General features: G+C 40.3%; 1 protein-coding gene and 1 long non-coding RNA gene across 8 annotated transcripts in view; one reads left to right on the top strand and one right to left on the bottom strand.

Moving 5' to 3' along the window:
* The window catches only part of SLAIN2 (SLAIN motif family member 2), a 65,054-nt gene that overhangs the window by 34,516 nt on the left and 2,935 nt on the right, over positions 1-27,603 (top strand). For 2 of the 5 annotated variants that reach the window (XM_038398218.2, XM_038398216.2), the window contains 4 exons: positions 1,235-1,591; positions 4,731-4,868; positions 10,828-10,905; positions 21,465-21,786. In XM_038398218.2, coding sequence (XP_038254146.1) covers positions 1,235-1,591; positions 4,731-4,868; positions 10,828-10,905; positions 21,465-21,786 — 895 coding nt within the window. Of the gene's footprint in view, positions 1-1,234; positions 1,592-4,730; positions 4,869-5,573; positions 5,588-10,827; positions 10,906-21,464; positions 21,787-27,603 lie in introns of those variants that run through there. The other 3 variants (XM_043513891.1, XM_038398217.2, XM_043513890.1) reach the window with 3 other exon arrangements.
* Positions 4,726-27,603, bottom strand: part of LOC122460046 — a 72,138-nt gene continuing 49,260 nt past the window's right edge. The window contains exons 3-7 of one of the 3 annotated variants that reach the window (XR_006281094.1): positions 13,654-13,844; positions 10,717-10,978; positions 6,006-6,122; positions 5,155-5,269; positions 4,726-4,787 (exon numbers count right to left, since the gene is read on the bottom strand). This is a non-coding gene — a long non-coding RNA (uncharacterized LOC122460046). Of the gene's footprint in view, positions 4,788-5,154; positions 5,270-6,005; positions 6,123-10,716; positions 11,570-13,653; positions 14,587-27,603 lie in introns of those variants that run through there. The other 2 variants (XR_006281093.1, XR_006281092.1) reach the window with 2 other exon arrangements.

Raw genomic sequence — 27,603 nt, 5'->3', positions numbered from 1 at the left:
GCATACGGAAAGGCAACTCTTCTTTGATTACATAATTCCTTTAAACTTCAGCTGCAGACATTTTTAACTTTCTTATGCAGCAACTGGGGAAAAATGGTAGAGGAGCAAGCAGGAGTTGCTGACTTATCAAATAGATGGCCCTAGTAGTAAAGTTAGAGCAATGAACTACTACGTGGAAAAAACAGGTTTGAAATGGTCCCCCAAACTTGTACTTTGGGGCAGAAGTCCTTAAAAAGCTGGGTGAGGCATTGCACTCTAAATTGTTGGAGGGGATGGGGATGGAAAATAGGTACAGGTTATATGCAGTTCTGCAAACTTCGGCACTTTCTGTAACATGACTGACTGACCCTTTTGCCCTCTGGTTAGAGGAGGATAAGGTTGCTGTAAGGAGTTGGATTTAGAGGTAAGGAGCAGAAGAAATACTGGAGGACAGGAGAGGCAAATCGATGGCCCACAGTGGATTTTTTTTTTTTTTTTAAATGCTAGTTGGACTCACCTATTATCCTAAGTCCCTTCCTCGGGGAACAAGTAATTTTTTTAGCATATATCTGTTTTGGTGAGCTCAGTGCTCAAAGCCTGGAGAATAAACTTTTTCATTTGTCTACAGAACAGGTACAGATGGGAAAAGCAGCCATGCACACTTTCTCAGTTTTGATGTAGCCTTTGTTCAGCCTTTTGTCTATTTTGTTTTTAGCTTCTGTGGAGATTGCCAAAGGTGCTAATTACCATGGTTACTAATCTACCAGAACAGTTCTCAAACTGGCTTGTGGACCACTTGCTGATGGTCTGTGTAGAGCAGGCTGATCATACAGTTCTTCTTACTTCCAGTTGCTTAATGGTGCTGCTAGTAAGAGAGACATTTAATATTCTTCCTCGTATTATTTTTCTAGGTAAGTAATTGCTGTAGTTGTCACAGTGTTATGATGCAGATCTGAGGGGGAGGTAAGCAACCAAAAATATAAGATGTGGTCCACACTATGGAAAAAAACAAGATTGAGGAACCCGTCACAGGAAGGGGACTGAGATCATCAGCTCCTTATTTCACATAGGCTACCAACCATCAGATAACTTTGTTGGTACAGATCTGGGATGAAATGGAATCCTCAAATAAGAGGAACTAGGATTTGCTAAATATGACTTTGAACTTGGGGTAGGTATTTGTATACACTATCTATATAGTATTAGCCATTTCTAGTCTAAAATAATCTGTAAACAATGTTTTTTCTGTTGTCAGGTCTCCGGCAGGAGTACGCAGCCACTACTTCTCGACGTAGTTCTGGTTCCTCTTGCAATTCTACAAGACGGGGTACGTTTAGTGATCAGGAACTCGATGCACAGAGTTTAGAGGATGAAGAAGAGAGTACACATCATGCAGTGCATCCAGCTGTTAAGTTCTCACCATCGCCACGCAACTCGCCGTGGCCTTCACCAAAGCAATCTCCCAGGAATTCTCCTCGTTCTCGATCACCTGCTCGAGGCCTGGAATATAGCAGAGTATCACCCCAGCCTATGATTAGCCGCTTACAGCAACCTCGTCTTTCGCTTCAAGGCCATCCTACAGATTTACAGACTAGCAATGTCAAAAGTGAAGGTAAAGAGCTTTGTCTCAAATGTGTGCACTGAGCACTAATGCAGTAGTATAGTGTTGTAAATAAATGTAGTGGTCAATTTGCAATGTGAGTGATCAATAACTTGAGGCAAACCTGGTAAATCTAAGCTATCCAAAGAAAATACAAAGGCTCTTATGGATACCAATGAGACTGAGAGCTCTCACACTTGTATTTTTTTACTTCAATCCAGTAGATGTGAGGGATTATATGCCTATTTCCTGCATCTGACTAACTGTATTTCTTCTAAATCAGGATGGCCCAGTGAACAGCCACTCATCCTGATAAAACAGTTGTCCCCCGACTCCCATCTAAAGCTATTCTCCAGCATGAACTCCAGCATTACTTGGGACTCAGCTACTGAGTTCTGTCCTAATCCCTGCAGAGTATAGAACAGGGGCGGGCAAACTTTTTGGCCTGAGGTCCACATCGGGTTTCTAAAATTGTATGGAGGGCCAGTTAGGGGAGGCTGTCTCCCCAAACAGCCAGACGGCCTAGCCTCTGCCTCGTATCTGACCCCTCCCCCCCCACTTCTCGCCCCTGACAGATCCCCCTGGACTCTGCCCCATCCAACCCCCTGGGTCACCTGACGGACCCCCCAGGACTCTTATCCCATCCACCACCCCCTGCTCCCTGTCCCTGACCACCCCCAGAACTCCCACCCCTTACTGCACCCTGCTGCCCCATCCAATGCCCCCTCTCATTCCTGACTTGCTCCCCGGGACAAGTCCTGCCCCATCCAACCCCCCCTGTTCCCTGCCCTCTGACTGCCCTGACCCCATCCACACCCCTCCCCCCTGACCACCCCCCCAACTCCCCTGCCCTCTATCCAACCCCCCCTGCTCCCTGCCCTTTTACCGTGCTGCCTGGAGCACCGGTGACTGGCGGTGCTGCAGCCACGCCACCCAAAGCACCGGGTCAGGCCACGGCTCTGCAACTGTGCTGCCCGGCCACCCAGAGCGTTGCGCCGGCAGTGAGGCGCACTGAGGCAGTGGGGGAGAGGAAAAGTAGAGGAGGGGCCAGGAGCTCAGGGGCTGGGCAGGAGGGTCCTGCGGGTCGGATGTGGCCTGCAGGCCGTAGTTTGCCCACCTCTGGTATAGAAGCTCCACAGGGACAAATAACCAAGGTGCTGTGATACTTAAGTAATGGATGCAGTATTTAAAACCTAGCTATAATCCCCAGAACAGGGGAATGCCATGTTTTGGGAAGGGAAGGTCTTTCCCAAATAAGCAGCAATCCTTCTATTCAACAAGTTGGCGGGGGGTGTGAATATGGGCATTCCCTGGAAGAAGACAGTCTTAAACTATGGCCCTGTTGAATTGAGTCTAATGTACAGACAATAAACACTTACTTAGGCTGTGTCTACACTGTGCATCTTACAATGGCGCAGTTGTGCTGCTGCAGCCACACTGCTGTAAGGTGCCCAGTGTAGCCGCTCTTCGTTGCCAGGAAAGAGCTTTCCCAGCGACAAAATCATACCACCCCCAGTAACGGGCAGTAGCTTTGTCGACAGGAGAGTAGCTCCTGCTGACGAAGCGCTGTCCACACCTGTGCTTTTCGTCGTCAAAACTTTTGTCATTCGGGGGTGTGTGTGTGTGTGTGTGTGTGTTTTTCACATCCCTGAGTGACAGAAGTTTTAATGATGAAAGTGCCAGTGTAGATATGACCTTAGAAAGCTGTTAATTGTTTAAAATGCAGATTGGAAGCCTGTGTAAGAATATGCACTTTTGTGTAATGTGTTTAATGGTTTGGACTTTAGTTTTTTTAATTTTAAAGATTCCATGGTGCTCTTTGCAAAAACACAAGGTTCACCATGGCATATGGGCACAAATTCCATTCTGGATAATTGTGCCTACCTAAAACTATTTTCAGGTAGATACAGTGTCTTGTCAAAATAAACTGTACCTCAGATGATTGCATGTCAGTAGTAGGTGGAATGAATTTTTTTTTAATTTGTATATCGAGATTGAAAACTGTAATTATATAATACTTTTTCAAAAACTGTTACTTACGCTAAATTGATGGAAAAATTATTATGGTCAAACATCATGTAATATGTAGTACAAAAAAATCATGAGTTCACAATGCAGATCTTGAAATCTTTGAGAGTTTCAAAATCAACTATATTTCTGACTTTCCATAGCACACAGCAAAATTGCAAAGTATTTATTTGGGAAGAAAATACATGCAGAATATTTCATATGTGAGGTATAAGAAAATAATTATGTAATCTGTAGAACAGTTGAATGATTTAAATCAGTGGTTCCCAAATTGGGGTTTGTGGGAAAAAATTCCCTAATGGCAGACAGAGTTGTCCCTACGAACCCCGGGCAGCACGGGGCCAGCAGCCCGGAGCCACTGCACTTCCAAGAGCTAAGCAGATCAAAGCAAGCATATCTATCACACTGAGGAGATAGAAACTTCAAGACTCCTTATAAGAAATGGAAAGGGAGGTGGATATTTTTGCTGTTTTTTAAAATTAAATAGGCAGCTAGTATTGTTTTTAAAATTATTATGAAGAACAAGTTTAAGCTTTACTGTAACATGTATTGTTTGCCTGGACTGCTCAAGACCTGATTGCTTGTGTAGGAGGAACTCTTTGAGTTGGCTTCTTAAATACCTTCATGCTGTTTCACATCGGATACTCCTTGATGAAACTTAGGAGCCTTGTCTTATAACAGGCTTATTCAAAGTGATACAGTCTACGAAAGTGAGATCTTGGAAGCGAGTTGCCATTTTCATAATGTAATAATACTGTAATGATGAATAATTAATAATAAATAAAGTGTAATAAGCATGTCATAAAACAAATTTTATACTTCCAAGAACACTGCTTTTATAATTTATACTTGGGTAAAGGAGAAAATCTCTGGAAATACTCATTTTTAGGAGGGGGTTCGAGACTTGACATTTTAGTGAAAGGGTTTCACAGGTTGTTCCAGTTTGGGAACCATTGGTCTAAATAGTGTTTAGTTTTGCCACCACATGCTTTTAAATTGCAGTGCAGTTTTATACAGCAAAATTAATTTTCATGTCAGTTTTTGAAGACCGTGAGACCGTCAGTTATGTTGTCAGTCTTCTGCATCAGATTGTACGTTGTCTTTGTATTGTTTTTTTATACAGAAAAACTAAGGCGTAGTCTTCCAAACTTGTCCAGGACATCTAACATCCATGCTGAGTCTGTGAAAAACAGCAGAAGTGATTCAAATTTTCAAGTGCCAAATGGAGGAATACCTCGCATTCAACCTCAGGCCTCAGCCAGTAAGTGTCTTTACAGTGATATTGTAAACACATATTTTGGAATTAGATTGAAAGCAGTAGCATGTGTTTACAGTTTCATGGTAAAGAGAACCATTTCATAAAGAACTACACATCACATTAGCCTTGATGTTTAGTCAAGTCTGAGATCAGGTTATACATAAATGCCAAATCTGACAGGGAAAAAAACCAACAGATTGTTTCCAAGTTTAGCACTTCTCTTCCATTAAAATTATGTATGTGCCTACTATTGTCCAAGTTATCTTTCATAACTTAATATTTTCCTCACCCTCTTGAAGTTTCCACAGAAACTTGAAATTGAAGAGTTTTCCCTTCTTTTTCCCTTAATTGTGTGTGAGATTGCTTGTAATTGTTGAAATGCAGCATTAGTGCTGAATTTTCCTCTGTAAAATAAAATGAATACTGGCGAAGAATTACATGAACTTTGAACTGATGAGAAAACATCAGTTGTTACTTGTATACAAAATAGGACCAACCCTTTTTTAAAAATGATATATTTAATATTTTGGTATATTCTGGTACAAATGTTTAGTATACATACACTTCAGACTAGAGTATTGTGAAAACCATTTTTATTTACTATAATTAGAGAACTTCTACAGTGCTACTTTGTACTGTTGCATTTTCTTTTCAAGAGTTTATGAAAACTAACTTTCTGGTTTTCTTCACCCTTTAATTATATTGCAGTACACAAAAATGAGGTAAATATGGTTTGTAAAGGATGCTGAAAGCTGATCTGAAATTATATATATTTGTCTTGTTTTGGCTCAGTCATTTATCTCTCTTCCTCTGCCCTATCAGATGGGTCTCTTCTTTGTAAGCCAGTGAAGTAATGAAATGCAGGATATCAAAAACGCAAAAATCCATGGTCAAATGCAGGATTCTTGCTAGTTTTAATACCTTCCAAGTAAAGGATGAAATGACTTTCAAATCCCCATTATGTGCACATACATTACTGTCAAGCAAAACCAACCTAATGCTCTGAGTTAGTTGCGGGAGTGTCATTAAGCTGTGAACTGCAAGATTATATTTGTATTCATACTCCTTAAAGGACTCGCCATGTTAAAAAACAAAACAAAAGCAAATGTATTTTAAGGTGGATGTCTAGGAGTTCTGTACCTGTATCTTTTTAATCTTCAAATATTCATTCATAATTGGATGCTTCTAGGATAATGTGATGACCATTTTTGTCTAAGCATTAAAGGTTTAATGTGTAGATTTTTAGAGTGTAAAATTCTAAAGGAAGCAAAACATGATCAAATGGTTAAGGAAGAAAACACGAATTGTTATGTTAAGTTGTTAGGCAATAAAAGCACGTTATTAGATTCAAGCTTCTAAAATATGTGGTGTATATCCTTACTGGATATTAATAGTTTGTCTTAACTGAGTTTCTTGCTTTAATAGTTTTAAGAACTACTTCCATTGTCAGACAAACAATTTATAAAATCCCATTAATGTATATATTATCATATTGGTCTACAGTAAGTTAAAATCCAATTTGGTAGCAGCTTTCCTAATGGAATATTTCAGTGGTAGTTTTAATTGCTTCAGAACGTTGCATATTCGTAATAATTTAAAACAAAATCAGGGTTTTAGCAAACCCGTATGGGTTACTTGGGGGAAAATGTTTTAATATTGCGCAAACTTGAAGAAAAGACTAAACAAAACTTACTTGGCCAGAACGCTTTCTGTTGTTTACTATACAAGAGTTAAATTTTTCATAGCCTAGCTTGTACTGCTTAATCCTGCCATGAAGTCATAATATTCTGACTTCAAGTTTAGCATGGTAATTAGACTGTAGGATACAAAGTAGGTGGATGCCCTTGTTTAAACAGTATAATTAATTAACAGACAGATAAGAATAATAGAAATCATTAGTGAATTTGATTATATCCAATACTTGAACATTTTTTCAAAACACTAAAGTCCCTGTAGATTAACTGGATTTATATAAATAGGATTTCATGAATAAAGCCCAGACTTTTACCCCTTACAGTTTCCTTGCTCTTGTCAGATCCTTGCTATTGAATATACAAACCAATATAGTTTTTTGGGTTTTTTTTAAGATTTAGATTAGAACATGAAGTAAATCTATTTAGGATGGTCCTATGTATGTGTACATACAAACAGCCAGTGTTAAGCATTGAGTTCCTGGAATTCTGATCATTCCTGTATTTGAACCTCCATTTTTTCCCATTGACTTTGTATTTAACTGTTTCACTTTGGACAAATGCCATTGTTAAATTGCTGCAAAGTTTGTCATATTTTCCTGTGGCAAGGACTTCTTGGGTTTTGAGATCCAAATCTTTCACCTGCTGGTCTTGCATGAGCTTAACCTTGCAAGGTTGCTACGTTTCTATCTAAGGTTATTGCTTTTTCCTTGTCAAAGGCTGCTGTTCACTAGCTAATGAACATGCTTATTTGCTATGGCTGCATTACTGAATGTGCTGTGGATGCTGGCAATTGAAAATTAGTTGGGAATGCAGTAAGACCTCGAAGTTGGCAACTGCTCAGATGTGTGATTTGTTGAACAGGCAACTTTAGAGATGTCTAGTCTAAGTGGAAGAAATGTATTTCCAGACATGATCTTCAGTGTATGTAGTTGTATAGGGTATAAAGACAGTTACTGTGATAAATTCTTAACTGTAATCCAACTGAAAAATTATTTTCAGTCTGATGCAGTCTAGTGTAAATTCACCACTCAATCAGTCCATCTATAAGTAGTGGATTACAGTCCCTATTTAAAACTGGCTACATTACACACTCCTATTTGTAGCTATTTAAAACTCCCGAGTGATATGTAAAAAATCACTTTGTGAATGTAGATAAACTATTGAATGAGTGTCTCTTCTTACTAGATCTTAACTATCCATATTGTAATACTTAAGTTCCATATATCAAAGAACAAGCTCTTACAAATACCTTTTGTTACATTGGATTTTCAAATATTATATAAGTGTATGGATAGTGTCACACATTCCTTTCGAGTTTGTCTCCCAAGCCATGCAAATCTCTGAAAAGCTATTGGGGAAGCTTTTAGGGGGACCTTCCAGATGGAAGACAGATACTTCTATTAAATCAAGTACATAATACATATCCTTTCACTTATATCAGTGTATGAAAATTCAGATGTACAAGGTGAAATCCTATAAGTGGAGTTGAACACACTTAGCTGTTAATTCAGTTGGCAGCAGCTACAGCCTAGTTGCCTACTTATCTTTTGATAAAGTGGCTGAAATCATAAATGGCCAAGGTGAAGCTCTGTAGCACACAAAGAGAATAAAAACAAAAATCAAACATTCTGATGCAAATAATGGCCTGCATTGCTATATTTTTTGTTGATTTGAAATACTGCTTTAAAACTTAATTGTTATAAATCTGCATTGCACTTCAAGAGTGTGCCCTGTATGGCAGAGTAAGTTTAATAGTATTTGTAGCATTTTACAAGTAGTATAATTGTAGGTGTTATCTTTAAAGTTCAACTTTATGTAACCAAAACTGATAGAAGTAGATAAAATATCTTAAACATTTGCATTGGATATTATATCCTATTACAGTCTGCATATTCACCAAAGGGAAACTAGTTGTTTCCTCTGCTTTGCTCCCCTCTAATGCCCAAAATTCTTTTCAGTGATATTAGTGCAGATAATTATGTAGTTAGAGAATCTTCATGAAGTATAACAGAGAATTTGATCTGTAAATGGGACATCTGTTTTAAAATCTTACATATTGATTCACTAACCTCACTTGCAAATGAAATGCAAGTATCATGATAGAAAAAATCACTTGAAAACATCAATTCTAGTACCAGATCTTCATTCAAATCAGTTAAGCAAGATCAGAGAATCAGCTAAATATGGTGGAGCAAAATTAATGGGTGGCTTCCTTACCCAAATGTAAATAGATTGAATAGTATATTGGGACATGGGTTTGAGAAATAAATCTGCCTTTTAAATTCATTCTTGAGAAACTTTCTTCTGGAGCATACAAGAAGCCTCTCTTGTCTTTGAGTGGTATTATACAGGACAATGAGACTAGAAGTAAACATTACTGAATCAATAAGAAACCAGTAGGCAGAGGCATAGGTAGGCATGTTGGATTAGTGGTCTGTTGTTTAATTCCTAGATATGATCATTTGGAAGCTTTTGTTCATTTCTACAATTAAAACCGTTGTGTGCTTTGTGATATCTTTTCACTTTTCTTGTTTGTGTTGAATAGGCTGTAAGTGGGGGTACATTGTACAAAATGCTTCACAACCTAGAAATTAAGTTCAGCAAACGATTCCCAGTGAGTTTGTACATCAGAAGTGGAGATGAATCTGTGTAGACGGGTGTGTGTGTGTGTGTGTGGGTGTGTGAAGCTACACACTTCTATCACAGAATGGTGTTCAGACTTATTAGGGTCTATCTGGTACAAAGTATCACCACTGTTTTGTATTTATGAATTACAGAGCTAGCACCTTGTGTTATATTTATGAGCACTTCATTATTTTGTACTATTTTATGAAAGAATAGCAATTCTGAGTAAACATTTCTTATTATAGCATTTAAGACCAAGACGAGCAAACATGCCAGCCAGCCATAAATTGAGATGAGGAAAATTATGCAATTTTCTGTTCTCTCCCTCCCTGCTCCTCAAAGAGCTATTGTACATTTTGAAGTGGAAGAGGGCCCATGGAGATAATCTTAAATTATGATTGAATACGAATGATTGTAAAGTTGGAGATGTTTAAAGTATTTTTAAAATGTTACTAAGGTGCTAATTCCCGCCCCCACCCCATCAAAGTGCCTCCAGTTCTAGTGTTTGACTTGATGTAGAATGCTGCGGGGCTTGGTGTGCAGGACAGGCCTTGTATTCATAACTGTCCTCCCTCGGGGTTATGCTGAGGATGGTAACTGAGGTCTGATCTACACCATTTTAGTACCGGTATAACTGTCAGGTACGTATGTGTTTTCTCCCCTACCCCCCCCAATAGTTATACTTATACAATTCCTAGTGTGGATGCAGTTACACCAATGTAAAGTTGCCATATACTGGTACAGCTTATTCCCATTCCTAAATAACTTACACTGGTTTAAGAACTTCGGCATAACTGCCGTACACACTGGGGGCATTGTACCACTTCACACCAGTACAGTGAAAATGGTGCAATTTTTTTGTGTAGACAAGGCCTTAGGTTCCAGTAGAGGCTACTCCCAGTTAGTGAAGATTGCTGTGAGAGTATACTGAATCTCTCAGTTCCTGGCATGTTCCTTCCTGCCAAGCATATGCTGCTCCTAGAACTTTGCTGACTGGCTGTTGGCAAATGGTGGGTTACAGGAACCCTTTAAGGCACTAACAGGACTAGTTTTTTTTGCTGAGATCTATTCTTGCAGAGCCAGCAAAGCCCAATAATTCTGGAACGTATCTAAATTTGATGGGTGGCAGTCTTGAATTTGATAATTAGCTTGCATACGTTTGTGTAAGTTTCAAGGGAAAGTCACCTTCTCTGAAAGTTTCTCTTTGCTTTAAAAGGAAAATTAACCTTGTTTTATCAAGTTCAATCTGACAGTCAGTCTTAGTTTCCATCTTTACTTTATATCTAATCTTGCGCTGAGATTGCTGTGGCATGTTTGCTGGTGGCTTGTTCTCCCTTTGGTGTGTTTGTTTTTGCTTTCCTGGGTTTTTAGCCCTGCAAGAAACTTCTTTACTATTAAGAAATATATGCATTTTGTACTACAAGGTTTTTGACACTTTCTCTTTGCAACCTTTTAATGCAGCAAGCACCACTTTAAAACAAAACACTTCACTTCTTATAGAGCCATAACAGCTTTTGAAAACTGTTACTCACTTTGCTAGCTGCTTGTTCCCTGATGCTTCACAAGCAGATGTGGTTCTATATCCCAAGTGAATTGAGTTGTTGTCTTTCTAGACAAATATAACACTTCTTATCTTTCAACAGCTATGCAAAGGCAGAAAAAATTGCCTCGTGCTGCCTTCAAAACCAAACAGTTTCTTCAAACTCCATCTACAAAAGGAGGTAACTAACTTCCAGCCTCTTACCAAGTGCCAGCAAAATTCCAAAAACTGTTCACCTGAGTTAAATCTTGTACCTTTAATTTAACAAATATGAACAATTGCATGTAGAGATTAACAGTAAACTGAGTTTATATATCAATATACCACAATCATGGGCAGAAAGGTTTCTTGAGGGATGGATATTAACTTTGAGATATGATCCAAGAACTTTTGACTTCAAGCATAAGAAATAAATAAAAAATCAGCTCTGGATTAGCAAAGATGATTTTTAAAGCCATATTAATTAAGGTTGCATTTGTGAGATTAATTTTTAATCATTGCATTGTGTATTTTTTTTAAACTTCTCTTCTCCCTTTGCACTGGAAAATGTCAACAATCATGCGTGAAAAATTGTTACCTTACACGTCAATGTGAGAAATAGATGCTAGCAAGTTAGTTACTCTTGAAAAGTTCAAGTATAGCAGCAATTCTAGATGTGTTGCAAAAATAACAATAATTACATTTTTAGTTAGGAAAATAGTCTAGAAAGTTAGCATAGTGTGTCTGGTTGTTTATGCTATTAATGGCTCATGTACATTCTTGCCAGAAGAGAATCAAAATTTAAACTTTAATCCAACTGGACCAAACTTAATATCTGAGCCCTAATTAGAAAAGGAGTACTTGCGGCACCTTAGAGACTAACAAATTTATTAGAGCATAAGCTTTCGTGAGCTACAGCTCACTTCATCGGATGCATTTGGTGGAAAATCCAGAGAGGAGATGTCTGTAACTGATCTGCTCAGAACACTTCCTAGCAATATCAGGAATTTCACTCAATAGTGACAGGTTTCAGAGTAGCAGCCGTGTTAGTCTGTATTCGCAAAAAGAAAAGGAGTACTTGTGGCACCTTAGAGACTAACAAATTTATTAGAGCATAAGCTTTCGAGGATAACTAAAGAATTGAACTCTTTTGGCAAGACCTATTTAGTCAGTCACCTGGATTGGAATAAAACTACCAAAGTCTTCCGAACAAAAAATTTTAATGCAGGCTTTCTGGCTAGACATTTCCTTTTAGTCCTAATTCTGGATACTTCCCAGATTTTCTAGGGAGAAGTGGACAGAATACTTACCAATCGGGAAATGTTGGAACCTGTAGAGGAATTTAATAGCTTCTCTTGCTTGGGGTTTGAAGTGGTTTCTTTTCATTAGACTCTCAAAAAAAAAATTCTAAAGCCCTAGTGTGTTTTAAACTTCAAGTTTGTTATGCAGTCTGTTAGTTTTGATCTCTTTGCATAAAGATCCTAAAATGCTATCTTTAGTTTTGGAATATTCCTGGGCCACATTATGCTTCCTGGGAATCTACACTGCACTACAAAAGAGAAGATATAGCTCTCAACCACATCACAGGTCACAACCTCTTCAGTACCCACCCTCAATGCTATTATGAATTGTATCGCAAAAGGCTCAGAGTACAAAAGTGGAAGCAGTCAGCACTCCAATCTGCGTCCCTTCACCTCTCCTCCACTGAACACTTTTGACAGTTTGCTTGAGGGCTCGAACAGTTATTCCTTGCAATATCTGCTGCTTTCTATGCACCTGTCACGTCCCTTCAGAAGTCAGTTGGCCCTCTTTCACAACAGTTGAAGAATATCACCTCTGACGGATGGGTCTCGGAGATTATTTTAAAGGGTTACGCCATTCAATTCACTTTCCTCCCTCACTTCCGCCTCCCTTCCCCATCCCTCTTCAGGGACCCTTCTCACGGGAATCTACTTCACCAGGAAATAGATCTTTTACCTTTTAGGGCCACTGAACCCAATCGCTGTCTGGGGTGAGTATCGATTTTCTGTATGTTGAGTTGCAGGCCCAGCTGCCCAAATGTGCACATGGTCACCTGGATGGCTTGTACTGCCATCGAATGAAGAAGCCCTGAGGAAGATACAGGTAGATAACAATATCCAGTGTTCGCAGGTGTGCTGCTGTGACAGAGAGAACCCTGGAAAATACCCTGGGTGCAGACGAGAGGCCGAATGGGACCAGTCTGTACTGATGATAGTCCTACGCAAAGGTTAAACCATAGGAATCTGTGTGATGGTTGTATTGAGATGTGGAAGAAGATATCTTGTAGGTCAAGAGCCGAAAACCAACCTCCTTGCTCTAGAGCTGGAATAATGGCTGCAAGGGTGACCATATTGAACTTCTGCGCCTTCACATATTTGTTTAGTGCCCTTAGGTCATGAATAGCCCGCCAATCTCCCTTCACTCTCAAAAGCGAAGGGAGATTGGAAATAATGGGACAGACAGTATGATCTTTGTTTTACATAAATTGCCAGGGGGTGCCAGATCTCCCTCCCTCTGCATAGAAGCACTCAAATTTTGGAACTGATGCATCCATCACAACGTGCTCATATCAGCCTTCTACCTACTAGAGATGCAGAACATGACAGCTGACAATCTCAGGAGGAACTTTTCTCAAGACCACGAAATGGGAACTGAACTTAGAGGTGCTTCGCAACATATTAGCTCTTTGGGAAACCCCAACTACAGATCTCTTTGCTACTTACTGGCACAAGAAATGTCCTCATTAATGCCAGAGCCGTCAGGGGGAAACATTCACTGGAAGAAGCCCTAATCCTCCCATGAGACATTCACCTCGTGTATGCCTTTCCCGTTTCCTCTTGTATCCAAAGTCTTGTTGAAAATTCAGCAAGATAAAGCAAGAATTATTCTGATTGTCCCCTCTTGGCCAAGACAAGTCTGGTTCTCTTACCTGGCACAGATGGCAGTATGTCCTATGGTTCCTCTTCAGCTCATTCCTCACCTTTTCTCTCAAAGCATCAGGCGGATCCACCATCTCCATGCTTGGCTCTTTCTTGGTTCCAAGACTTAGAGATCGAATGCTCTGATGAGGTGAAAGATGTGTTGCTACACGGCCGAAAGTCAACCACTTGACATACTTACCTCCAAAAATGGAAATGATTCAAAATTTGGTGTCATTCTAAGCACATAGACCTGGCCTCGTCCTCCCTCTGATTTTTATATTACATTTTAGACTTCAAAAGGTCAAAACTTTCGCTCAGCTCCCTTAAGGTACACCTCACAGCCATAATGGCCTGCCATCATCAAGTAGACAGATACTCTGTGTTCATACCTGCTGATATATAGATTCCTTAAGGACATTGGGAATATCTTCCTGCATGCGAGACCACTTGCTCCAACCTGGGATCTTAACCTAGTTCTCAGACCTCTGACTAGATCTCCCTTAGAGCAAGTCGCCATGGACTCATTCTTACACCTGTCCATGAAGACAGCATTTCTAATTGCTATGGCCTCAGCTAGGTGCATAGGAGAAATAGCAGCTCTGATGACACATGCACCATTCAAGATCTTTTTTAAAGATAAAGTAACTAAAGCCACATCTCAAGTTTCTATAAAGTTGTCTCCACTTTCCATATGAAACAACAGATCCATCTCCCTGTTTTTCTCAAATCACATTGTGACAACAGGGAAGCGATTCTGCATATACTAGATGTTACAAGAGCACTAGCATTCTACTTGGACAGGACTAAGGACTTTAGGAAATCCCCTAAGCTCTTCCTTTTGTTTGTGGTAAGAGCCAAAGGTTCTGCAATATTGCCTCAAAGACTATCCAAATGGGTCTCTGGTGGCATTCATCTCTGTTATCAAGGGCGCAACCTGTTGTCTCTGTCTGGAGTCCATATGCACTCCATGAGGTCAATTTCTACCTCAGTTGCATTCCTTAAAGATGTCCCTAATTCAGATATCTATAGAACAGCAACTTGGGCCTCTGCCCACACTTTTTCAGAACATTATGCAATTGTTGGAGATTCGGCCTCTGATGCCATCTTCAGCTCATTGGTTCTCTCTGTAGTAACAGACTTTACTCTGACATCTCAGCTCTCCAGGAGGGATACTGCTGTGAAGTCACCTAGAGTGGAGCACTCATAGGGATACTACTGGAAGAAGAGGAGGCAGTTACTCATCTTGTACAATAATGATGATTCTTCGAGATGTCTCAATATGGGGCTCTGCAGTAGAGAAGGAACTGAGGGGTTGTTCCTGTATGTGAGACTAGATAGCTTCGAGACAAGACCACAAGGGAGGGACAGTGCATGTGCAGGCTGAACTGCTACCTAAAATCTCCGATTAGAGGTGGCAGGGGCACAAATGCACCTACAGTGGAGCACCAATAGGGAGACGCATCTCGAAGAACCATCATTACTGTACAAGGTGAGTAACTTTCTCCTCCCAGAATGTCACTTATTTTAATAACTATTTAGGAAGTTTTAACAGGTGTATAAATCACTGTCATGTAAATATCAGAACCAGAACAATCATTACGACCGTGAGCTTATTTTTTGTTTAGAGAAACATTTACTGACAATGGCACTTTTTTTTTAATCACTTTTCTGATTGTACTTCAGAGGTCTTAAAGGGACAATCTGTTCTGGAAGTATTTTTACTGATACTGTATTTCAAAGTGCATAACAACTATAATACCTCTTTGTGCAAGGATGATCTCAGTGCATTATATAGAATAAAATCAACACCTCTGTGAAATAGCCAAGAAATTGTATTTAACAGTTAAATAGAAGTAGTTTTATACAACTTGTTCAAGATCACACAGCAAGCCAGTGACCGTCAGAACCTAGGTTCCTGACTGTTCCTATTCTAACTAGGTGACGCACTCTGTTCTTTCATGCTGATCAGAATCTCTTCCCATCAGATTCTTATGATATATTGATCTTTACCTTTATGGACTAGATTCAATTTTCTGGAGTGTATATAACACTGAGTGTCTTTCATCTGACTTCAGCACAACTTAAACAATTTTAGCCTCACAATATCCCGGTGAGATAGGTAATTATTCCTGTTTTACAGAAGGAGAAACTGAATCCCAAACCAAGTGACTTGTCTAATGTCATACAAAAAGTCTCTGGCAGAGCTGGAATTAAAAGTATGTCTCCTTATTCCCAGCCTGGAGTGGCTTCATCCTTGTGCTGTAGCTAGAAGTTCTAATCATATCTTTTTAAAGGAATGAAGTTACTTATTTCTAAGTAGAGTTCTCAGACACTTTCTTCTTTCGTTTAATTTAACTGCTTGTATTAGTGGTGTGTGTGTGTATATGTAGCACTTGAATTGTATATGCCCCACCACTGTACAACAAGCAAGTCTTATTCATTAATCCAAGAGTTTATTCCTTTGTTCTTCTGTCTTCAGGGAACTCTCCTAACAGGTAAGTCTCTTTTCTATTCTAAAGATGCCAAACTGACTTTATTAAACATTGTTCAGAATTGTTCTCTAGGCAAAGTACTTTTGCTACATGAAACAGAATTATTAGGCCATCTGCCAGTAATTACCGGTATATCATGCTGGCTATGGTTTGGAGTTAATCAAAGAATGAATTATTTAAACCAAGTGCTTTGCCTTGTCAAGAACTTTTGCCTCTCAAAACAAATACAACTGTTAAAAATAAGTGGACAGTATGGTGTTGTGGTGACTGAAGTATTTTATGAATTCATAGCTCAGACTGGAAGCCTATTCATAATATTGTAGTTCAGAAGAAAACTGACTTTGGAGAATTGGGAGGTTTACATTATTTTATTGGCTACATATCTCTAATGGAAACTTGCAAACTATCTCTAATTGTCATATTCTTAAGAATGTTACTACTTTACAAATCCCATATTTTGCCTAGAAACTCTCTTCCTTTTGTGCTGCAAGAGAGTACCTCAAACACCATAACAAATCAAAACTAAAGGCCATTTAGTGTGATGTAAGAGCAGTGATCCTTGGCTGGTTTAAAAACGTGTAGTCAAGGTGATGAATGTGATGTCATATACGTGTTCTACAACGTGATCTATCAAAGACTGTAGAACATTTTATGTTTAAACTATTGCATGATTTAGACCTTTTGCAATTTCAGTAAACACCCTTAAGTTACTAGCAGTATTGCATCTTTAAAAAATAGAAATCTTTATTAGTTAAAACCCAATCCTCCAGATTTGTGCCCCTTCTTGGGTCCATGCAGACTGTTGCTGCTAAAATAATCTTCCTGTCAAGTCATTCTGTCCACAACACTTTTTTTTTTTCCTTTGAATCAGTCTTCTGATTTCTTCTTCTTCCCTGATCAGTTATAATCTGTTCCTTGCCTTTAAGGCTGTACATGATGTAGCCCCTCCTCTATTTATCTGCTCTTGTAGCTTATTGCATTGTCCATGTCTAATGATTCTAGGCTTCACCACTTGTTTGTCAGCTTCTTGCATAAGCAGCTTCATGCTTTGTTCCCTGTTACCCCTTCCTTATTGAGAGAGCCACTGTCCACTGCTTCAGATCCCTCCTCAAGACCCACTTCTGCTATGCTGTCTATGGAAAATGGCCAGTCTGAAGGCCGGTGGAAATATGGAGATTATATTTTTGTGTGCATATAATATTGTATTAAATATAGTTCATAAGCAGCAACTTGCAACCTACTGATTGTGTATCTAACTAATTTGCAGCCATATGCCCCTATTATTATTCTAGTTGTTCCCTCCCTCTATTTTACCTCCTTTGTTTGAATTGTCAAGTGTTGCCTTAAAGAGAGATTAATAAACTCTGTGGGGTAGGAACTATCTCCTTCAAGTTTGTACTGCATCTATCACAATGGAGATCCAACCCTGATTGTGACCTCTAGCAGATACAAATGATGACAAATTGGTATAGTATATTCACTTGTGGAACACCAAATTCACAACAGCTACATTCTCTTCTTGAACACTAATTTTACTATTGTATTTTTCTGAATAAATTTAATCTGTTAATTTCTTGTGTCTACTTTATCACTGAATCCACCTAAAAAGGTGATAAGCTAGTTTTAAGGCTAGTGGAATTCTATCAAAATCATAAGAAAATAGATTTGGTTCAAATATTCTGTTTTACTTTTTTAAACAGTATTAAGGCTTAATAAAAACTAGACTGTTCTATTAATGGCTTTTAATATTTTATTTGGAGAATAAAGTTTAAGATGTATTGTACAGGTAGCACACTAATGCAGTACTAAGAATGATTTACATGCATTGGTGACATCGGTAATTTAAATATTCTTTAATTCTTTAGTCAGTATCTTTCTATAGATAAGATAGATGACAAAAATGTATTGCTAAATGTCAGCAACATGCTATTTAATGTCATACGATGCACAAGGGAACTCTTGTTAGGGTAACTCCCATTATACTAGAAGTTTCAGGGAGAATACTCCCTTTTTAACCCATATCAGAAAAGCAAGTTAACAGATGTTAATACTGTCTACACTATGCTGGCATAGCCCCTTAGTATAGACTACTGACAGAAGGGACACCACCTCCCAACCTTGTTAGCTATGTTGCCAGCTACTCTTCTGCTGGCATAGCTGTTTCTGCACTGGGGGTTTTGTCAGTCAGGGTCTGGGTGTTAGAATCATAGAATCATAGAATATCAGGGTTGGAAGGGACCCCAGAAGGTCATCTAGTCCAACCCCCTGCTCAAAGCAGGACCAAGTCCCAGTTAAATCATCCCAGCTAGGGCTTTGTCAAGCCTGACCTTAAAAACCTCTAAGGAAGGAGATTCTACCACCTCCCTAGGTAACGCATTCCAGTGTTTCACCACCCTCTTAGTGAAAAAGTTTTTCCTAATATCCAATCTAAACCTCCCCCATTGCAACTTGAGACCATTACTCCTCGTTCTGTCATCTGCTACCATTGAGAACAGTCTAGAGCCATCCTCTTTGAAACCCCCTTTCAGGTAGTTGAAAGCAGCTATCAAATCCCCCCTCATTCTTCTCTTCTGCAGACTAAACAATCCCAGCTCCCTCAGCCTCTCCTCATAAGTCATGTGCTCTAGACCCCTAATCATTTTCGTTGCCCTTCGTTGTACTCTTTCCAATTTATCCACATCCTTCCTGTAGTGTGGGGCCCAAAACTGGACACAGTACTCCAGATGAGGCCTCACCAGTGTCGAATAGAGGGGAACGATCACGTCCCTCGATCTGCTCGCTATGCCCCTACTTATACAACCCAAAATGCCATTGGCCTTCTTGGCAACAAGGGCACACTGCTGACTCATATCCAGCTTCTCGTCCACTGTCACCCCTAGGTCCTTTTCCGCAGAACTGCTGCCGAGCCATTCGGTCCCTAGTCTGTAGCGGTGCATTGGATTCTTCCATCCTAAGTGCAGGACCCTGCATTTATCCTTATTGAACCTCATTAGATTTCTTTTGGCCCAATCCTCCAATTTGTCTAGGTCCTTCTGTATCCTATCCCTCCCCTCCAGCGTATCTACCACTCCTCCCAGTTTAGTATCATCCGCAAATTTGCTGAGAGTGCAATCCACACCATCCTCCAGATCATTTATGAAGATATTGAACAAAACGGGCCCCAGGACCGACCCCTGGGGCACTCCACTTGACACCGGCTGCCAACTAGACATGGAGCCATTGATCACTACCCGTTGAGCCCGACAATCTAGCCAGCTTTCTACCCACCTTATAGTGCATTCATCCAGCCCATACTTCCTTAACTTGCTTGTTTTCATACCCCTCACCAACGTAACTGTGCCAACATGAGTGTTTAGACCAAGCCACTGTATATACACTTTATGTAGCTTCTTGAATACCAAGAGAAATAAGGCATAAAAGTATTGCATGTCTAAATGGTTAAGTGAAACAAACTGCAAATGGGGCTTCCTTGGCTTTCAGATTTTCCCAGGAAAAGTTTGATAAATATCTTGTTGGGAGAAATGCTGTTAGTCATAGTTTTCTATCTGTACTTTACTAAATGCTCTAGTATATTCGCTTTTAGGCTGATGTTCTTATGTTTATGGTAGCTCAGACTTCAACATTATCAAATCATTATGCTTGGTCGTTACCTGTGATTAATGGACTAAGTTAAGAGGCAAGGCTTAAGAGTAACCTTTAGGATCCTTAGATTTTTTACTTAGCAAAGTCTCATTGCATCAAAATCAGAATACAGTATACAGTATAATCAGTATACAGAATACAAAATCAGTATACAGAATTAGAAATTCATGTGTAACTAACCTTCAGCAATAGTACAGCAACCTAGTATCTTAAGAACTTCCATTTAGCAATGTGCTTTTTTAAAACTTTCTCGCTGAGGAGTGCAACGCTTCCTTTTAAACGAATCTGAAGCAACTGAGAGTTGTCATAAATTTATTCTGGACAGATGCTTCTATTTCAGATATTGTTTTGAACAGAATACTCTTGCAAAACTAACATAACTCGGGTACAAAATCTTCCTTGGCATTTACCATGATTGATAAAGAGAACAGTCTTGTTCATGAATCCAAAATAAAAATTGTTCACACAAGGTGAGTGGAGTTACAGGCCTGAGATGTCAAGATCTTTAAGTACTACACTTAGGAAGGAAAAATCAAATGCAAATAAAGAATTGAAATAACTGACTAGGCAGCAGTACTGCAGAAAAGGATAGTGGATCACAAATTGAATAAGTCAACCATATGATGTTACCAAAAAAAAAAAGGAAGTGTTATTCTGGAATGTGTGAACAAAAATGTCATTTGTAAGACATAGGTGATAATTGTTCTGCTTTACTTGGCACTCTGTCCACTTTTGGGCACTACACTTTAAAGAAAGATACGAACTAATTAGAGGAGAATCTGGAGGACAGCAACAAAAATTGAGGTTTGGAAAACCTAACCGATGAGGACAGCTTAAAAGAATTGGTCATGTTTAGTCTAGAGAAGAGAAGACTGAGGGAGGGCAAGTCTTCAAATATGTTCTCCAGGCCCAGTGAAGGTAGAAGTATTAATTGGCTTAGGTTGCAGGAAGGAAAGTGTAGGTTGGATATTAGAAAAAATTATCTAAGTATAAGGATAGTAAAGCACTGGAAGGCTTGGAATGCCTATCCGTGTAGCATTTTAAGAACAGGTTAGACAAGCATCTGTCATGGATGGTCTATATATACTTAATGCTGCCTCAGCATGAGGAGATGAACTAGAGCCACGTATTCTCAACCTTTTTCTTTGAGGCCCCCGCAACATGCTGTAAAAATTCCACATCCTGTCTGTGCCATGACAGCTGTTTTCTCCATATAAAAGCCAGGGCCAGTGTTAGGGGATAGCAAGCAGGGCAATTGCCCGGGGTCCCATGCCACAGGGGGCCCTATGAAGCTAAGTAGCTCAGGCTTCAGCTTTCTGCCCTGGGCCCCAGCAAGTCTAATGCTGGCCCTGCTTGGCGCACCCCCTGAAATTTGCTCGTGGGCACTGGACCCCTGGTTAAGAACCACTGAACTAGATGACCTCTTGAGGCCCTGTCCAAGTCTACATTTTGATAATTGTACAATTTCTAAAAATTGCAGCAATTACTTGATACCAGCAGGTTATCTGGCCTCCCCTTCTCCATGCTGTTTTATTGGCTACATTCCAATACATGTACTATTTTGTTGTATTTACCTTTTCCACGTGAAAATTTGCATTCCCTTTTATTAAACTGTCACTCATAGCCATAACTCAAGATTACTTCTAGTGAAAGTGATGGATTGTTTTGTGTATGTCATTTTCCAGTACCATCTCCAAGTAAATTCCGCTCCCCTGCGGCACCATCACCTCTGGCTCTCCGACAGCCAGTGAAAGCATTTAGTAACCATGGACCTGGTTCTGCTGCTGCTCCTCCAGAAGCTACGCAACTGACACACAGCAGTTCTTCATCAGGACCTCTTGCAGCTCAGAATTCAGGCTCTCCAAGCCCTGCCAGCAGTATCAACAGCACTACTCTTACCAGACCAGCAGGGACAACAGGGGTGAGGAGTGGCTTGCCTAGACCGAGTGCCCCTTCTGCTGGGGGCATACCAGTGCCTCGCAGCAAACTTGCACAGCCTGTTCGCAGGTGGGTAATCTGAGGGGGGATTTTAAATTCTGTATTCAGAAACTAACACTTTTCTTAACTCTATTTTTGTATCTTGTACATTACTACTGAAGGCTAGAGTAACTATTAACTTTAAAAAAGAATGGGAACATATAAAGATAACCCAGGCCTACTGTACTAAATTCTGCATAGTCCATTCTCCTGTCATATAAATTCTACTCCCTTCCACCCCTGCAAAAAGAGCTTGTATCAGATGTAAAGCTGATAGTATACTTGGATTGTATTACTGAATGTAGTTTAGAACTGAAGTTCTTTAATTTTAAAAGTGAGTGTTTATCCACACAGACAGATCCACACATTAAAGGTACTTGCACTAGACAGTTACTTTAAGAAATGAGTAAAGAAGTAAAAGGTAAATTCAAAAGCAGTCTTCCAGTTTAGAAGATAAGGAGTACTTGTGGCACCTTAGAGACTAACAAATTTATTAGAGCATAAGCTTTCGTGAGCTACAGCTCACTTCATCGGATGCATTTGGTGGAAAAAACAGAGGAGAGATTTATATACACACAAAGAGAACGTGAAACAATGGGTTTATCATACACACTGTAAGGAGAGTGATCACTTAAGATAAGCCATCACCAACAGCAGGGGGGGGGAAGGAGGAAAACCTTTCATGGTGACAAGCAGGTAGGCTAATTCCAGCAGTTAACAAGAATATCAGAGGAACAGTGGGGGGTGGGGTGGGAGGGAGAAATACCATGGGGAAATAGTTTTACTTTGTGTAATGACTCATCCATTCCCAGTCTCTATTCAAGCCTAAGTTAATTGTATCCAGTTTGCAAATTAATTCCAATTCAGCAGTCTCTCGTTGGAGTCGGTTTTTGAAGCTTTTTTGTTGAAGTATAGCCACTCTTAGGTCTGTGATCCAGTGACCAGAGAGATTGAAGTGTTCTCCAACTGGTTTTTGAATGTTATAATTCTTGACGTCTGATTTGTGTCCATTCATTCTTTTACGTAGAGACTGTCCAGTTTGGCCAATGTACATGGCAGAGGGGCATTGCTGGCACATGATGGCATATATCACATTGGTAGATGCGCAGGTGAACGAGCCTCTGATAGTGTGGCTGATGTGATTAGGCCCTATGATGGTATCCCCTGAATAGATATGTGGACAGAGTTGGCAACGGGCTTTGTTGCAAGGATAGGTTCCTGGGTTAGTGGTTCTGTTGTGTGGTGTGTGGTTGCTGGTGAGTATTTGCTTCAGATTGGGGGGCTGTCTGTAAGCAAGGACTGGTCTGTCTCCCAAGATCTGTGAGAGTGATGGGTCGTCCTTCAGGATAGGTTGTAGATCCTTGATGATGCGTTGGAGAGGTTTTAGTTGGGGGCTGAAGGTGATGGCTAGTGGCGTTCTGTTGTTTTCTTTGTTGGGCCTGTCCTGTAGTAGGTGACTTCTGGGTACTCTTCTGGCTCTGTCAATCTGTTTCTTCACTTCAGCAGGTGGGTACTGTAGTTGTAGGAATGCATGATAGAGATCTTGTAGGTGTTTGTCTCTGTCTGAGGGGTTGGAGCAAATGCGGTTATATCGTAGCGCTTGGCTGTAGACAATGGATCGAGTGGTATGATCTGGATGAAAGCTAGAGGCATGTAGGTAGGAATAGCGGTCAGTAGGTTTCCGATATAGGGTGGTGTTTGTGACCATCGCTTATTAGCACCGTTGTGTCCAGGAAGTGGATCTCTTGTGTGGACTGGTCCAGGCTGAGGTTGATGGTGGGATGGAAATTGTTGAAATCATGGTGGAATTCCTCAAGAGCTTCTTTTCCATGGGTCCAGATGATGAAGATGTCATCAATGTAGCGCAAGTAGAGTAGGGGCATTAGGGGACGAGAGCTGAGGAAGCGTTGTTCTAAGTCAGCCATAAAAATGTTGGCATACTGTGGGGCCATGCAGGTACCCATCGCAGTGCCGCTGATTTGAAGGTATACATTGTCACCAAATGTGAAATTGTGACTTTGTCCTGACCCATAACTAAGTTCTGCCACCAGGTTAGCCGTGACAGTATCGGGGATACTGTTCCTGACGGCTTGTAGTCCATCTTTGTGTGGAATGTTGGTGTAGAGGGCTTCTACATCCATAGTGGCTAGGATGGTGTTTTTAGGAAGATCACCAATGGACTGTAGTTTCCTCAGGAAATCGGTGGTGTCTCGAAGATAACTGGGAGTGCTGGTAACGAAGGGCCTGAGGAGGGAGTCTACATAGCCAGACAATCCTGCTGTCAGGGTGCCAATGCCTGAGATGATGGGGCGTCCAGGATTTCCAGGTTTATGGATCTTGGGTAGCAGATAGAATACCCCAGGTCGGGGCTCGCTGTCGTCATCATGAATAGGTCGGAGTATGAACAAGAGGCTAGTAGGCAGCTCTCCAACACCACTTTCTACAAGCCATTACCCTCTGATCCCACTGAGAGTTACCAAAAGAAACTACAGCATTCGCTCAAGAAACTCCCTGAAAAAGCACAAGAACAAATCCGCACAGACACACCCCTGGAGCCCCGACCTGGGGTATTCTGTCTGCTACCCAAGATCCATAAACCTGGAAATCCTGGACGCCCCATCATCTCAGGCATTGGCACCCTGACAGCAGGATTGTCTGGCTATGTAGACTCCCTCCTCAGGCCCTTCGTTACCAGCACTCCCAGCTATCTTCGAGACACCACCGATTTCCTGAGGAAACTACAGTCCATTGGTGATCTTCCTAAAAACACCATCCTAGCCACTATGGATGTAGAAGCCCTCTACACCAACATTCCACACAAAGATGGACTACAAGCCGTCAGGAACAGTATCCCCGATACTGTCACGGCTAACCTGGTGGCAGAACTTTGTGACTTTGTCCTGACCCATAACTATTTCACATTTGGTGATAATGTATACCTTCAAATCAGCGGCACTGCGATGGGTACCCGCATGGCCCCACAGTATGCCAACATTTTTATGGCTGACTTAGAACAACGCTTCCTCAGCTCTCGTCCCCTAATGCCCCTACTCTACTTGCGCTACATTGATGACATCTTCATCATCTGGACCCATGGAAAAGAAGCTCTTGAGGAATTCCACCATGATTTCAACAATTTCCATCCCACCATCAACCTCAGCCTGGACCAGTCCACACAAGAGATCCACTTCCTGGACACTACGGTGCTAATAAGCGATGGTCACATAAACACCACCCTATATCGGAAACCTACTGACCGCTATTCCTACCTACATGCCTCTAGCTTTCATCCAGATCATACCACTCGATCCATTGTCTACAGCCAAGCGCTACGATATAACCGCATTTGCTCCAACCCCTCAGACAGAGACAAACACCTACAAGATCTCTATCATGCATTCCTACTACTACAGTACCCACCTGCTGAAGTGAAGAAACAGATTGACAGAGCCAGAAGAGTACCCAGAAGTCACCTACTACAGGACAGGCCCAACAAAGAAAACAACAGAACGCCACTAGCCATCACCTTCAGCCCCCAACTAAAACCTCTCCAACGCATTATCAAGGATCTACAACCTATCCTGAAGGACGACCCATCGCTCTCTCAGATCTTGGGAGACAGACCAGTCCTTGCTTACAGACAGCCCCCCAATCTGAAGCAAATACTCACCAGCAACCACACACCACACAACAGAACCACTAACCCAGGAACCTATCCTTGCAACAAAGCCCGTTGCCAACTCTGTCCACATATCTATTCAGGGGATAACATCATAGGGCCTAATCACATCAGCCACACTATCAGAGGCTCGTTCACCTGTGCATCTACCAATGTGATATATGCCATCATGTGCCAGCAATGCCCCTCTGCCATGTACATTGGCCAAACTGGACAGTCTCTACGTAAAAGAATGAATGGAGACAAATCAGACGTCAAGAATTATAACATTCAAAAACCAGTTGGAGAACACTTCAATCTCTCTGGTCACTCGATCACAGACCTAAGAGTGGCTATCCTTCAACAAAAAAGCTTCAAAAACAGACTCCAACGAGAGACTGCTGAATTGGAATTAATTTGCAAACTGGATACAATTAACTTAGGCTTGAATAGAGACTGGGAATGGATGAGTCATTACACAAAGTAAAACTATTTCCCCATGGTATTTCTCCCTCCCACCCCACCCCCCACTGTTCCTCTGATATTCTTGTTAACTGCTGGAATTAGCCTACCTGCTTGTCACCATGAAAGGTTTTCCTCCTTCCCCCCCCTTGCTGTTGGTGATGGCTTATCTTAAGTGATCACTCTCCTTACAGTGTGTATGATAAACCCATTGTTTCATGTTCTCTGTGTGTGTGTATATAAATCTCTCCTCTGTTTTTTCCACCAAATGCATCCGATGAAGTGAGCTGTAGCTCACGAAAGCTTATGCTCTAATAAATTTGTTAGTCTCTAAGGTGCCACAAGTACTCCTTTTCTTTTTGCGAATACAGACTAACACGGCTGCTACTCTGAAACCAGTTTAGAAGATGGATCTTTTGGTGCATACTGCTAAATAAAAAATTTTCATCTGCTAAACAATTCAAATAAATAAATCACGTGAAATACATTAAGATGTCCATAATGATGCTCGTAAAGTAGTTCAGTTCTTACCTGTTTTTTATTCTGCTGTGAATGTGAAGTTCTGTTTACTATTATGTAAGTTCTGATGCCAATCTTAGCTAAATGTTTGAGTAGAAACAAACAACAACAGAGATTTGAATTCAGTTCCAAGTTATCAACTATCGAGCCCTTAAAAGGAATGGGCAATCTATGCAGATTTTATTAATACTTGGCTCTTTTATGGAGCCTTTCTTAAATCATCTCAAAGTACTATACAAACAGAGGAAACCTCACGTACAAAGAGGAAGTAATTGCCCAAGTTATCACAAAGGTCATTGGCAGAATTGGAACAAGAACTGAGATCTCGACTTGTAAGTCCATTGTCCTCCCCAACAGGCCACACTGCCTTAGCCTTAAGTGAAATACTGTAGTGATTTAGATATTTAGGAAGAGGAAACCTCAGCTGTTTTTGCTTATTTCTAAAATCTGTGGTCAGGGTGCACAGGTCTCCTCACATGTGTGTTAGAAAATAATTTAACTACCTGTCATGCTAAAAATACATTTCTGCCACTGGGTACAATGGAAGTGAAGTGTCAGACTGTCTGTCTTCAATATTTATTTAACAATCTTAAAATGTAATAAAAGGCTGCCTTATTTCTGACTGCAAATTCTTAATATTAGTCTTAATAGTCTCTTCTTAATGGCTCAGTCACTATTGCATAATTGATCTCACTTTACAGCAAGATGTCCATCCCAAATCAAATGTTTATTGTATCTACACTTTAAAATTATTTTACTGTTTTTATGGTGAGAAGGTGATTTTCTTTTTGAAATGTTGTATTACTGGGCTGAACAAAATGGATGGAGTTGTCCTTTCATCAATAAGTTTTTGCCTGCTTTACTGTAAAACGGATGCATGTCATCAGATCAGATTCATAGTTCCACAGTGGTGTAGTTTTATGAAGTTCTCTACATTTAACCATTTACATATATGACTAAATACTGTATTAAAAACAAAAGGAGTACTTGTGGCACCTTAGTCTCTAAGGTGCCACAAGTACTCCTTTTTTTTGCGAATACAGACTAACACAGCTGCTACTCTGAAACCTGTATTAAAAACGAAGTTGTCAAAATATAAAATGTTAAACCTTGAACTTAGTATTTATTTTTTTAAGTGCAATGTAATACAGTGATGCTTCTGAAACAAAACGATTAAAGCACGTAGTTTAGTTTTCAAGAAAAGAGAA

Source organism: Dermochelys coriacea, chromosome 4, assembly GCF_009764565.3.
Source record: "Dermochelys coriacea isolate rDerCor1 chromosome 4, rDerCor1.pri.v4, whole genome shotgun sequence".
NCBI lineage: Eukaryota > Metazoa > Chordata > Testudines > Dermochelyidae > Dermochelys > Dermochelys coriacea.
Note: the sequence above shows the minus strand (reverse complement) of the source record. Positions and strands in the feature narration are given on the sequence as shown.